This window comes from Enhydra lutris, unplaced genomic scaffold, assembly GCF_002288905.1.
Source record: "Enhydra lutris kenyoni isolate GAN:26980312 unplaced genomic scaffold, ASM228890v2 scaffoldscaffold75, whole genome shotgun sequence".
Taxonomy (NCBI): domain Eukaryota; kingdom Metazoa; phylum Chordata; class Mammalia; order Carnivora; family Mustelidae; genus Enhydra; species Enhydra lutris.
Genome location: NW_019154159.1, coordinates 5,184,541 through 5,197,562, shown reverse-complemented (window position 1 = coordinate 5,197,562; position 13,022 = coordinate 5,184,541). Strand labels below are relative to the sequence as shown.

General features: G+C 63.6%; 1 protein-coding gene across 1 annotated transcript; it reads left to right on the top strand.

The window, feature by feature from the left end:
* The first annotated feature begins 11,782 nt into the window (after positions 1-11,782).
* On the top strand, positions 11,783-12,619 carry LOC111160279 (basic proline-rich protein-like). Its single transcript, XM_022523216.1, has one exon. The coding sequence runs from the start codon at positions 11,783-11,785 to the stop codon at positions 12,617-12,619; it is 837 nt and encodes a 278-aa protein (XP_022378924.1).
* The last annotated feature ends 403 nt before the right edge of the window (positions 12,620-13,022 follow it).

The window sequence follows — 13,022 nt, the reverse complement described above, 5'->3', positions numbered from 1 at the left end:
GCCGCCTCCGGAGAGCAGCGCGGCCGGGGCCCCGGGGCGGCTCGGCGCGCGCGGGCGGCGCGCGGGCGGCGCGGAGAAGGCGGCGTCCGGGGTCAGCGGCGGGGTGGCGGGCGGGTCAGCACGCCGGCGGACTGGGCTCCTCGGCGGGCAGCCGCGCGCCGAGCCGGCGGCCACCGTTCGGGTCCATAGTCTGCGGAGGCAAGCAGAAGAGACTCAGTGACTCGGGGGTCTTGGCTCGTCTGGGGGGGGGGTGTCCTCGCCCCGCCCGCCGGCCGGACCCGGGGCAGTCCGCGCGTCTCCCGCCGCTTGCGCGCGCGCCGGGCCACCCGGGCCGCCTGGTCCCCGCGCGCAGACGCACCGTCCCCGCCGCGCTCGGCCGCGAAGACCCTGGGGGAACCCGGCTGCAGCGCTCGCCGCTTCCCCTTCGCGTCTCCGCAGGTCCCTGCGGCGAGGGCGCCGCGGCAAAAGGCTGCTGGCTCCGCTGGGTGATAAAAACCCAAATCTGCGAAGCCATCACGCACACACACACAGACACACACACTCACACGCACACCCCCTCCCCTCCCCCGCTGCCCAGAGGTGTCTCGGAGGAAAAGGCCTGAGGTCCACGCTCGCCTTTTTCCTATCCCCCCTTATTCCGAGGTCCAGCTTTTACTACATTCCGCTTAACCGAATAACCATGCTAATTAAGCGAGTAATTTTATTGATTGTAACTCAAGAGTTTTTTTTTTTTTTTTTTTATAACCTTCCTTTCTCCCTGTTCCCATCCCCCCATGCGTCTTTCGGCCCATTCTTTAGAACCCGCCGCCCCCGACAAGGCCCCCACCCCCAGCACCGAGCCGGGACCCGGGGCAGCTCTCCAGTGTCCCAGGAGTCTGCGTCCGCCGCCGGTGTCACCTGGGCGGCCACGCCGCAGTGCCCGGCCTGCGGTCCCCGAGCCGGGAGCTTCCCGGCTAGGCTGGAACAATTACCCCGCCCCCCAATCAAATTCGCCCAGGATCTTCCTCTGCGGACTGGGGACTTTTGGGCGGGGGTGGGGTGGGGTGGGGGGGGTGCTTTGAGAGTCAGAAAGTGTTCTCTCTTGGCGCCCCGAATCGGCCACAGAAGTCCTCCCTGCAGCGCCTGCCCCGGGTCGCCGAGCCCAGTCGGTCTCCGAGCGGCCGCGCAGCCCGGGCACGCGGGGGTCTGCGGCGGCCGGCTCAGCCCTCCGGCCGCGGGGAGTCGGCCCGGCCCCGCGCAACCTTCGCCCCAGCTCAGGGCCCAGCAGACCCCGGGACTCAGCCCTGGGTTTCCCCCTCCCGGCAAAGCCACTTAAAAACACCCCCGCCTCCCTTCCTTCCACCCCCACGCGGCCAGGGGAGTGCACTGGGAGGCCGAGTGGGGAAACACGGACCCGGCGACAAAAACTGCACGGCCGGGCGCGCGCGTGGACCGCTTTCACTTTGCATATTTCCCCTCATCTTCCTCCATCTGCATTGTTTCGGCGTTCGGTGTCAGCTCCCGCCGAAGGGAGAGGGGCAGGCTCGGTACTCTCGCTGGCGAACCCCGCGGAAAGCCCGGCTCCTGCCTTCCTGCCGTCCCGCCGTGGCAGCACAGCGACTAGGATGCTCTCCAGGCCGTGAACACCAGTTTAGACGGCCGTGTCGAGCGCTACGGGCTCTACAACGTCTTATTTGCAGACTATTTTGTGTTTGATTTAATCTATAACCGAAAACATAATGTATTAAGTGAACACATATTTGCTCAGCTGATAAGCTTTTCTCCATATTTATCCGCAGAACTTTCGCATTGTAAATAAATGGGACCTACACAAAGAGTTCTCTTTGTCTCTCAACTTCATACAAAGGGGTTTGGGGTTCCCTCGCCTCCAGGGATCGTGGGCTCTCTGCCCCGGTCTAACAAACAAACCGGCTCGCCGCCGCGCGGGCCTGCAAAGCGAGCGCCGCGCCGCCAGGGCCAGGGCAGCGCCGGCGAGCGGGCTGCCGGCGCCGGGTCAGGGGAGGGGCGGCCCGGGCCGGGGGTCTCGGGGAGGGACAAAGACAGAGAAGGAGGGGAGGGAGGTCTGGAACCTGCGGCTTCAAAGGCGCCGAGGGCAGGGACTGCGCCCGCGGGGGCGCGAGGCTTGCCGGCGGCCTCCGGGGACTCGTGCGCGCTACGCTTTTGTTCATGGGTCCTTTCTTCCCGCAGGGGACTGCGACGCGAGCTGCTCGCGATTCTCGGGATGCGGGCTAGGCCGCGCGCAGCGGTCTCAGTCTCGCGCGCCCCGCGGCCGGGTCGCTGGCTCACCGTCCCGCCAGACTCGGTACGCACCCTGGGGGCGCGAGGACGGTCGCCCGCCCCTGCAGCTGCGATTCCTACGGGGCAGGAGGGACTTCCCTTTGTGCTCTTCGCTCCCGAAGAGGCCGCGCGGCGCCTCCACGCCGGCCGGCGGGCGGCCCTGGGCCTGCCGAGCCCCGGCGGAGGACGGCGCTGGGCGGGGACGCGCGGCCGCCGCGGCCCGCACCTGAAGCCGCCGAGCCGCCCCCCGCGGGTGCCGGGGCTGCAGCCCCCTCCCCCAGCGCCGCCGCAGGCCGCCGCTACAGGCCTGGCGGGTCTAGAGCAGGAAACGCAGCGAACGCGGCGGAGGGCAGGATCCTCGCGCCGGGCGGAGGAACGACGACGAGCACGGTTTGGAAAGAACCGAACTTCGGACCGCTGGGACGCTGGGCTCCCCCCCGGGGGAGCAGGCTCGGTCCCCAGAGCTGCCGCCCCCACTCTGCGTGGCTCGCGCGCTCCTGAATCCGGGGTTCCTGGGGTCTGCCTCGGTTCTAGCCGAAGGACCAAAACAACGCGCCGCCGCTTCGGCCGCCCTAGGGCTCGGAGCACCCTCTCTGCGCGTCCCTCCGGCGCAGTCTCGCAGCGCGCGGACGCCGTGGGGCCTGCAGGCTGGGCTAGAGCCAGGGACGCACCGAGGCGCGGTCGGCTCGGGCGCCGCCGGAGAACCCGCTCCCTGCGAAACGGCCGCGCCTGCCCCCGCGAGAGAGGACCGAGGGCCGGGGCCGCGCGGAAACCCGCGCCCCTAGGGCGCACTCGCCCGCAGACCCCGCCGGGCAGACCGTGGCCCGAGCCCCGCGCGCTGCCCGGGACGCACGCGGCGAAAACGCCCCGCTGCGCTGGCCTCGTGCCCCCCTTCCCCGTTCTCGGCACCCCTGCCTCCCAGAAAAAGAATTTCTGAAATGTTCTGCAATGAATTAGGCTCTGGAAAGCGAAATCCGAAGAACTCGCATCACCGCTCCCCACCGCGGCCCCTCGCGGGCGGCCGGAAAGCCCCTCCGGCCAGCGGCCCGCGCCGCCGCAGCCTCCCCGAGCCGGCACATTCCCAGGGCCGCCGAGCGACCGGGCGGGGCCAAGCCGCGGCGGCTCGCGAAGGGGAGCGAGGTGGGGGGCCAACAACCGGGATCCGTCCGTGGTGCCGCGGGAGCCCGGCTCGCGTTGGCGGCGCCCGGGTCCTCGCCTACGGCAGCCCGGAGCCACCCGCGCAGCTCGCGCTGGACGCAGCCTGGCGGTCCCGGGCCTGTCGCGGTTATTTATTTTTAATGCTGGGTGTCGATCGAGACAACAAGCGCTCAGAGCAAAGCAAGGACGCGTTACGGGGGGAATTTTAAACCGATCGATAAGATTTTTCAGAGGAAAAAAAAATCGCTCTTATATATAGTCCATCTTTAAAAAAAAAAAGCCTACTCGACATTATAACGGAATTTTTTAAAGGGAAGATATATACTTCTTAACATCGCAACCCTGAATTTCTCTTGCTAAAAAGAAAAAAATGTAAATCCCCAAAGCCAAAATAAAAAATAAAATAATAATAAAAATACAAAAACAAAAAATGAAAGCAATTTCAGTTACTTACTGGAGGCTGTTTCCTGGATACAATTGAATGCAATACAATTAAATCAGTAAATGTGACTTTGTTTTGTATTCCTATTGGTATTTTCAATGTGCTGACTGTTGCACTGTAAATGCACCGCTTCCACAACAACGACTCTAGCGAGCCCATCCAGAGCGGCTCTCAAACCTGCAGCCCGGCGCGGCGAGCCACGGGCCCTGCATACTAATAAGCTCGTGCCACTCAGCCCCGAGCAGCCGGCGCGCTGATTGGCTGCGCGGCCCTCCGCTGCCGGGAGCTCGTGCCACTCATTCGGCGTAAACAGGCCTCCCAATAGGCTGGCGCCGGGCCAGAGAGCTGCCAATCAGGGAGCAGCAGGGCTACTACTGAGCCCGATGGCGCCTAATTCAAGCCCGGCGACTGCGCAGCTCCTCTGCGCAGATCGTTGCTGCTGAATGGGAAAGTGGTGGCGCAGGGCGGGAGAGGGAGCAGGGCGAGTGGGAGCGCGTGTCCGCGCATAGGGGAAGGCTTTTCCTTTTTCTTTCTTTCTTTCTTTCTTCCTTTTTTTTTTTTTTTTAATTTAATCCAGCAGGCCTAACGTTTGGCTTCTGGTGCACAGAGGCCGGGAGAAGAAAGAGCAACACCCGTGAAGGCAGATGTTTTTTTAATACCTGGGATCTGTCTGGCAGGTGGCTAAACCCCGCGCAAGTAGGCCCGAGCTCCAGACGTAGAGGCCTCCTCGGGTTGCCGGCCCTTACACCATTCCGAGAGGTTCGCCTGCTCCGGCCGAGCTCAGTAATGTCCCCACGCCCGAGGCCTGGGCAGCGCAGGATCCCAGAGTCACCTGCCCTGTTGTCTCCTTTCCCTGCCTTCGGATCAGACCTCAGGGAGAGGGTCCTGCCTCTCTGTCCATCCATCTGCCAACTCTCATTTTTATCTCCCTCGGCCATACTTTGCAACGGAGCACTGATCAAAATGAAAATCGGGGAATTTATGGCCAAGACAAAGATTGCCCTTTTCTTCATCTGCAACTAGATTTTAAAAACATGTTTACCTTCATATGCACAATGCGAAAACCCTGCGCGGTATTTTTCAATGCCACTCTTCTGCATATCCGCTAAATTCTCTCCCCCATTAAAAAGAGCCACTGAACGATTATCTTCATCATTATTAGATGCAAAGCACTTTTAAAAATAGTCTCCAAATAAATATTTCTGTTGGAATTTGGTTTCCCAACAAAATGCTATTTATTCTCCGGGAGTCAAGGTGATGTCTCAGTAGTGATGGGTACATTATTTTTACTCCTCTTTCTTATCGTGAATCTCTGCCTCCCCCTCTGGGGGATTTAAAAAAAAAAAACGATATTTAAACTACATGCTAACAAACGCAAGCACACGCATTAGAAATTCTCCACCGGCTCATTCCGATAGGGACACGAAGGGGTTAAGCCCGAGGCCTTCTGTTGTCTCCTTCCTTTTCCCGCCCCCCCCCCGCCCGCTCCCGCGGGACCGCCGCGATTGGCTGGCACGTTGCCAGCAGGCTGTCAATCACCGAGTGTAAACAAGGCGCTGATTGGCTGTTGTCCAGTCCGCACAAGGCCTCCTGAAAAAAGCAATTACTGGCTCCGCGGTTTCAAGGCGCCCAAGGCCGCTTGATGAAAGGAGATAAGCTGGGGACGGTTTCCAGGACCCCCACGGGCCGACCCCGGCAGCCCGGGAGCCGAAGTGCGCCGCAGAGCCCGCGGATCAAAGGAATCCGGAGAGAAAGGGGAAGCAGGCGCGGGGCCCGGGCCGGCCTTGCCCCGCGGGCATCTCTGACCTGGGCTGTGGGGCTCGGGCGGCGGGCGGGGGCTCCGGGACTGGGCGCCCGCTTCGGGCGGCGCGGCTGGCGGAGCCGCTCCGGAGAGCCGGAGGCTGGCAGGTAAGCGCCGGGACGCGACGATCGCGGACAGGGCGCGCGGTCCCGAGGTGAGTCCCGGGCGAGGCCGCGACGCTGCGGGGATAGACCCCCCGCGGCCCGAGCCCACGGCCAGTCCCCAGGCCGACGCCTGCGGAAACGACCCCGGGCGGCGGGCGGCGACCGCGGAGAGGGGGCGGCCCGCGCAAATCCGTAAAGCGCCCGGCTATCCGATTAGCGCGCGGCTATTCATTAGGCCTCGGGCGATTGAATTAGGTCCCCGTTGCGGACCCGGGGGGGCCGGAGGGGGCGGCTCCGGCTGGCGCTGCCGTCGGGGCGGGGGGTGGCTGTCGCGGGCCACCGGGTTCGGGCCGCGGCTTCCGGAGGATGGAGTCTCCGTGGCGGCCTCGGCGTGTATTGGGGGGACTGGGTTCCTCCGGGTCCCGCCCCTGTGGCTACGTACGGAGGCCCCCGCTTCCCGCGCACATCCGGGAAAGCCGGCCCGGCTCGGGAGAAATCAGCCTCACCTGTGGGTGGGGGGGGGCAGGGGCGGCCGCGGCCTGCGCCCCGGGACCGCTGGCAGGGCCACGCGGGGCGGGAGCTCGGCCTGGGAGCGGCTTGCCGCGCGTCCCGGAGCGCGCTGGGCTCACACTGCGCCCCGGGCTCCGGTGGCCTGGTGCGCGGTGGCTGCCCGGTCCGTGCGGCTTGCGGTCCCCACCAGCTTCTCTCAGCCCCTCGGCCCAGCTCTCCAGCCTTGGAGTCCCGACCCCCCGCAAAGCGCCTCTCGCTGACCGCATATTGCCTGCTTTGGCTCGGAAAGGGAGTTCCCCATTGCTGACTTTCAACAATAAGCTTGTTTTCTGGGCCAGGAACCTTTTTTTTTTTTTTTTAATCTTTAAAATGTAACATTATTTATTAAAGCTCCATTTGAAATTAAATATATACGTGAGCAAAGTACTTAAAAGAAAAAGGATCCTCCATCCAAGAGAACACCTTGGCGACGGCCTGAACCCCGGAATTTCTCCGAGCTCCCCGAGTGTGCCGCTGCGACCCGGGTGCCCATGAGCCCGGAGGGGATCCCCGGCCTCTCAGCCGCCTGCTGAGGGAGACTCAGGGGCTTCTAGCCTCCAGGATCCCCCACCGTGTGCGCGGAAAGGTGCGGCCTGGGAAATCGCAAACCCTGCTCCCACCCCGGGGGGCAGAAGATGGTCTGAAGGTCCTGGAGCCTGGCTGATGGGCCCCACCCCCGCCACGCCGGAGACAAGCTGGCCCCGCAGAGAGCCGCTCCAGGAACGCTAGGGTAGGGGCGCTCCCTGCTGTCCGCGGGTTTCAGATCGCCCTCATTGAGGCTTTGCAGCTCACCGTCACCAGTTTACTCATCCAGGGGGTGAGGCTGGCTTTCGGAGCCTCTCCAGTACTGTGCCCTGCCCTTGGTGACTTGCACCGGGATGCAGGCTGCAGGCCTCTGGAGGGCCTGCCTACCTTGGATGTGCCTGGGCCTCACTGCTCCCTGCCCACCCATGGCCCCCCACCCCCTCCTTCTTCCCCCAGCATCACTTAAAACAAATCTGGTGGGCTCCCCCCGCCCCAGTGCTGTTTCAAAACAGTTGTTACAGCAAATGACTGCAGACTGCCGCTGGATGCGGCCGGGGCTGGCAGCTTCCCAGCTCGGGCACCGGGCCGCTAGGCAGCTCCTGAAGTGCCACGGAAATGAGCTCCCAGTGTTCCCCCTTGAGGCTGGGGCCGGGCATGTTTGGCTGGGAGCGCTATCAGCTCCAAGGAAACCTCCAGTTTCCTTTTCACTCTCCCTGCTGTCCAGAGCTAACAAATGTTTTTAATTTTAGAGGAACGTGGTGTAGGGATCTGTAGACTTGCCTTCCACCCGGGCGAGAGAGAAACCAGGGAGAAGTCAGAGAGGAGGAACAAGGGGTCCCGATAGCAAGTCGGGTTGAGCTGGGGTGTCCAGGCCCTGCAGTCACCCACAGTTTCATGGGGGAAGGGGCTCTCACACCCCAGCAGCCCGCATGCCTGCCCCCGCCTCAACACCACCAGCAAGGTGAGCCCCCAGCAAGGTCCCGCCCTACAAGAACCCTGCTGGCACACGCTGGCACACACCTCTCCTGGTGAACACCCCTCCTGGCTTGCCCTCTGGCCCCAAGAAGAAGATAAAGAGATCCCCGAGCTGCCAGCCGTTCTTGGACACTTGGGCACGTGCTCTCCCAGACCACACGACACACATGAGCCCTCTCCCGCATGCTCACGTCCCACGCGTACACATACATCACACGGGCATACACTCGGGCGTCGCGCGGCACATGACACTCCCATGTGCACAAAACGTACGTGCACCCACTTCCATGCCCCACGCTGACACGTGTTTACAGCAGGCCCGTGTATCAGCAAGTATCTGGAGAACCTGCCTCCCCCAACGCAGGCTGGGCGCCTGCCGGCCAGAGCCCATCCCCAGTATCTGCAAGGGTCCCTGGGAGGCGGCGACAGATCTAGATCTCTCAGCTCCCGAAGGACCGTGATCCTGCTCTGTCTGAAATCATGAAATAATCATTTTTTAACACCAGAGGGTGGGGTTGTTGGGTGAGTTACATAAAATTGTGAATTAGTCCCTGCTCCAAATAGGCACCTGCCTGGGCCAGAGAGCAGCGGAGCCGCATGCTCTGTAATTGTGCGTCAGGAGTCTCGCCATTGTTCCCTGGGCCATTAGCCAAAGAGCAAATTAGGAACAATTTCTTGACAAAAATTGATTCTTAATTCTACAGCGGCCCCCCCCAGGCTCAGGGGGCCAGGTCCAGAGGGCAGGCAGGCCAGCCTGCCTGAAGGGGGGGCCCTGTACCCACAGGTCTGCACTTGCCCAGCGTCTGGAGTTTGTGCAGGAGAGCAAAGGGGGGGTGAGCTGAGCCAGCACCCCCTCCCCTGGCCCAAGAGGAGAGCGGTGCACATCTGCTCTTTCCAAGGACGATACAAAGATTTGGAGTTTGGGGGCACCTGGGTGGCTCAGTTGTTAAGCCTTGGGCTCAGGTCGTGATCCCAGAGTCCTGGGATCGAGCCCCGCATTGGGCTCCCTGCTCAGCGGGAAGCCTTCTTCTCCCTCTCCCACTCCCCCTGCTTGTGTTCCCTCTCTCATTGTATCTCTCTCTCAGTCAAATAAATAAATAACATCTTAAAAAAAAAAAAAAAGATAAAGAGTTTGCACCCCCCTGCCCAAGTAAGAGGAAAAATCAGACACATTCCCCAGAGCACCTTAGCTGGAGGAACTCGGCCCCAGCACCCCAAAGCCGGGCCCCCACACCATCTCCTTGAAAGAGGTCTTCTGCCACCAGATTGGGGGGGGGTGATTCTTTTCATCAGGGCCTCTGGCTGGTGCACTGGAGGGAGTAGAGGTGCTGGGGGAAGGTCCGTGTGGACCAGCCCCAGCCCAGACCCCAGAAGCCCTCTCCCCCATGTGGCTCCCTCACTAGGGCAGCTTGGACCCCCACAGGCCCTCCCCAAGATGCTGTACTGGGACCTTTGTGCCTAGACTGGAAGATGGTCTTCTTGCCACGTTGTCCTCTTTGGGGGCTTAAGCTTTGTTAAGGCAGCCCTACTTTGGAGGGGAGAGGAAGGCAGAGATCCCCTCCCCCAAAGAAAGGGGTCCTCCCCCCTCCCCACTGGAAAACAGTGCCTCCTGTCACCAAAGGCCAGGTGATGGGGAGAGGCAGCAGACAGAGGTAGAAGACTTGACCTGGGCCAGGCCAGGGTGGGAGGGTCCTTCCTACACCTCCCCCAGGAAGTCTCCCTCCAGCATTGCCAGGCCCAGTGGCCTAGGCGGAATGTCTCCCAAGTCCCAGCTCCGGCCTGAGCAAGGGGCCTAAGTGCTGAGGCCAGACACCACCCCCTCACCCCCCCCACCCCGGGCACAGCTGGTCCCTGCAGGCCACAGACAGGGTCCAGGACAGTCTTGGGGATGTGGCTGGAAGTTTCAAAAGGCAGCAGGAGCTGCTGGGGAGCCAGACTTTGAAATTGGATGAACAGCTTTCCCAGGCCCCTCCCGCCTGGGGGGTAATTCCGTTTCTGGTTGGTCCAACCAGGTCTGAAGGCTGCCCAGCCCCCTCAGCTCTGGGAAGGTGCTTGTTAAACAGAGTCATAATTTGCGGCTAAATATAACCCAGTGTGTTCACACCTACAGTATAATTCAGGGTGCTGGTTGCGTGAGGTTATCAACAGGAGACTCATCTGGGTTAAATCGAAGCGATTTTCATAAAAGGGCAGGAGCGTCCCTGTTGCCCAGCTTCCCTCCCCAGATGTTGGTTGGTGGCAGCGAGGCGGTTCATAGGGTTAGTGCTGCTGAAGGGGATGAGGGCGGGGAGACGCCTGGGACCCCCAGAGGTGAGGAGGGCCCCAGGAGAGGGAGCCCCCCCATTTCGTCCTTACTGCCCGCTATCCTCCCGCCCCCCTCCAGCCTCCTGGACACCTTTTCACATGGGCTACAAGAAGACAAGGGACCCCGCGGGGATGTCTGGGAAGGAATCAATAGCGTGTACTAGGCCGCCCGCCCCAAAGGCCAACTGCTCCTTCCCTACCGATGGTCCTCCATAGCCAAAACTGTGGAGGGGTGTGTTTTGGGGGTCTCCTTGCAGGAGGCTGGCCCAAACCGGGCCCTCCTCTTCCTGCCTGTGTGGAAAGACCCCAGTCCCAGCCCAGGGGAATGGAGATGGGTGGCCTAGTGGATGGAACAGCCCTGGCAAGGGGGTGGGCTGCTCCGGGGTGGGGGACAGAAACTGCTGGACCTCATGAGGGGCCAGGTACAGGGTGCTTCTGGGCACCCGCCCCCTGCTCCCCGCAGAGACTGGCCACATGCCTTCTGCCTCCTCCCAGACCAGGCCTCGCACGCCCGCCGGGGGGGGGGGGGGGGGGAGAGCCAAGTAAGCAGTTGCTGTGGGCTGCTCCTTCCCCGCTGGGTGTGTTTACACATGTTGCTGTCAGGGTATGTCTGGACGGGGTCTCTGGGGCCGGGCTTCCTGGGCCTGATCTCACACGGGGGTGGTGGGGCTGAGAGAGGGGGTACAGGCTGGGTGTCAGGGTTTCCTCTGATAAAATCCAGCTGGCCCTGGCGAGGTAAGACAGACAGGCAAGGCCAGGAGCAAGACCTAAAGGACGCGTCTGGGACCAGGCTGGCCCGATCTTCAGGGGACCGAGCTGGCCACAGCTCCCAGCTCATCATACCCCACCCCTAACACATGACCAACACAGTTCCTCTAAGCACCAGTTTCCCCCCAGATGTAGGGGGAAATTGGCACCTGCCCCTTCTCACCCCAGCCTCCAGAGTGTCCAGGAACCTTGAAGCAAACTTCCCTGTTGGACTTTTTCACATTCCCAAAGGTAGGAGCCCCCCACCCCCCACTGCCCTGCTAGGCTCCCCTTCCTGCCTCTGTCCCAGCTCCAGATGGTCGGGGCTGCCTGGTGCAGACTGGCCTCTGACACACAAAGCCAGAGGCCTGGACGGTTCAGTCTGGCAGCCCTCCTGTTCTCTTTCTGCTGTGAACTTGCTGCTGGCCACGCTCCCCACTCACATCCCAGACCCCGCTTGATGGGGCGGGCACACCTCACAACCTCCCCTTGTCCCTGCACTCCCTAGGACTTTTCTCCCAGTCGGATGGCCAAGCCATACCAGCTGTGTCTGGGAGGAAACCAGAGCTGGGCAGGCACCAGATCTGCCTATTCTCTTCCTCCTTATTGCTGGGGGGTTGAGCCCTCCGCCAGTTAGCCTGCAGCATATACGAACCAACAATAAATTATTCCCATCAAAATTCCCATAGAGCAGCTGGGGACTGTGGCAAAGCCCTTTCTCCTCTCATTCCTCCCAGGCAAGCAAAGGGCCTGGCCCAGGCATGGCCACAGGACCACCACTGCAGCCTGCGCACCCCGCTTTCGTTAAGAGGACAGTAGATCCATTCAGTTGAAAGATCATTCAATAGCCCCGTTTATTATTGTTGTTGTTGTTGTTGTGGGTTTTTGACCTGCAGGAATATGTGCCGCGTCCCAGTCCATGACCCATCAGTGCTGCGTGCGGACGGCGGCGGGGGGCGGGGAGAATCCCCGGGAAAGTCCCCCTTCCAACAGGGCAAGGCAGGATGGGCAGCGGGGCCGCACCCAGGGCAGCGCGGAGGCCGGCCCGGTGCCCTGCGCCCCGAGAGCCACGTCCGCGGCGGCGTCCCCAGCGCGCGAGCCCCCGGCTGCGGGCCCGGCGTCCGGCGGGCGCGGGGCCGCGGGGGCGCGGACTGGTCGGTCCCCACGCGCGGATTCGGGCCCGGGGAGACGCCGCCCGTTCCGGGGTTTGCGCTTGTGTTTTCCGGGAGCGCGAGTGCCCGAGGCCCGGAGCCGCCGCGCGAGGCGGGTGGGAGCGCGGAGCCCCGGCTGCGAGCGAGAAACAAAAGCCCGCCAGGGGCGGCCGCGTCGGGAGGAGCCACCGCTCGGCGGCTCCGGGTCCCCATCCGGTCCCGCTCCGAGTCCCCGCGCGGGAAGCGGCCGCTGCGCTCCCCCGTCCCGCCCGTCCCCGGAGCGCACAGGCGGCTGGAGGCGCCACAATCGGATTCACGGCCCGGGAGGCGCCCCCCCACCCCGCCCCGCAACGGGCCGGCGACAGCGAACGGGAAACTGACGGGAGGCGAGCGGGGTCCGCCCTCCGCCCCGCACGCCGGCTCCGCTCGCTGCTGCCTCCCGAGCTCGGCCGGGTCCCCGGGTCTCGCCCCACTTCCCCCCCAGCCCCCACGCGCGGCCCGCCGACCCCCGCCGCACTCCGCACCCCAGTGCCACCCGCTCCGCCGCGCCCCCGGCTGCCCCATCCCGCCCCCACCGAGCGAGTGACCACGCGGGGCGCGCCCGGGGTGGCTGCGGGGTTGGCCGCGGGCGCCCGCTCTCCGCCCGCCGCGCGGCTCCCCCGGGGCTCGCCCGGCGCCTCCTGGCACCGACCCTGGAGCGCCGCGTCCTTAAAGGCGCCGCCCGCCCCGCCGGCCTTTGTCCGCCCGGAGGCGAAGGTCACGCCAGGGCGGGGGTGGGGGGGGTGCGCCGCGGGGCCGGAGGTGCGGCCGGTGAGCTGGACTCTATCCCCCCCATCCCCTCCGCCAGCCCAGGGGCAACATTCCGCCGTGGCCTTCCCCTGCCCTGCTGGCGGCCTGGAGGAGGCCCCGGGCCCAGTAGCCACTAGGCCAGAGGCTTCCTGAGACCTCCAGGCTGGGGCGGATTGTCCTGTGCGGTATGCAGTTGGGGC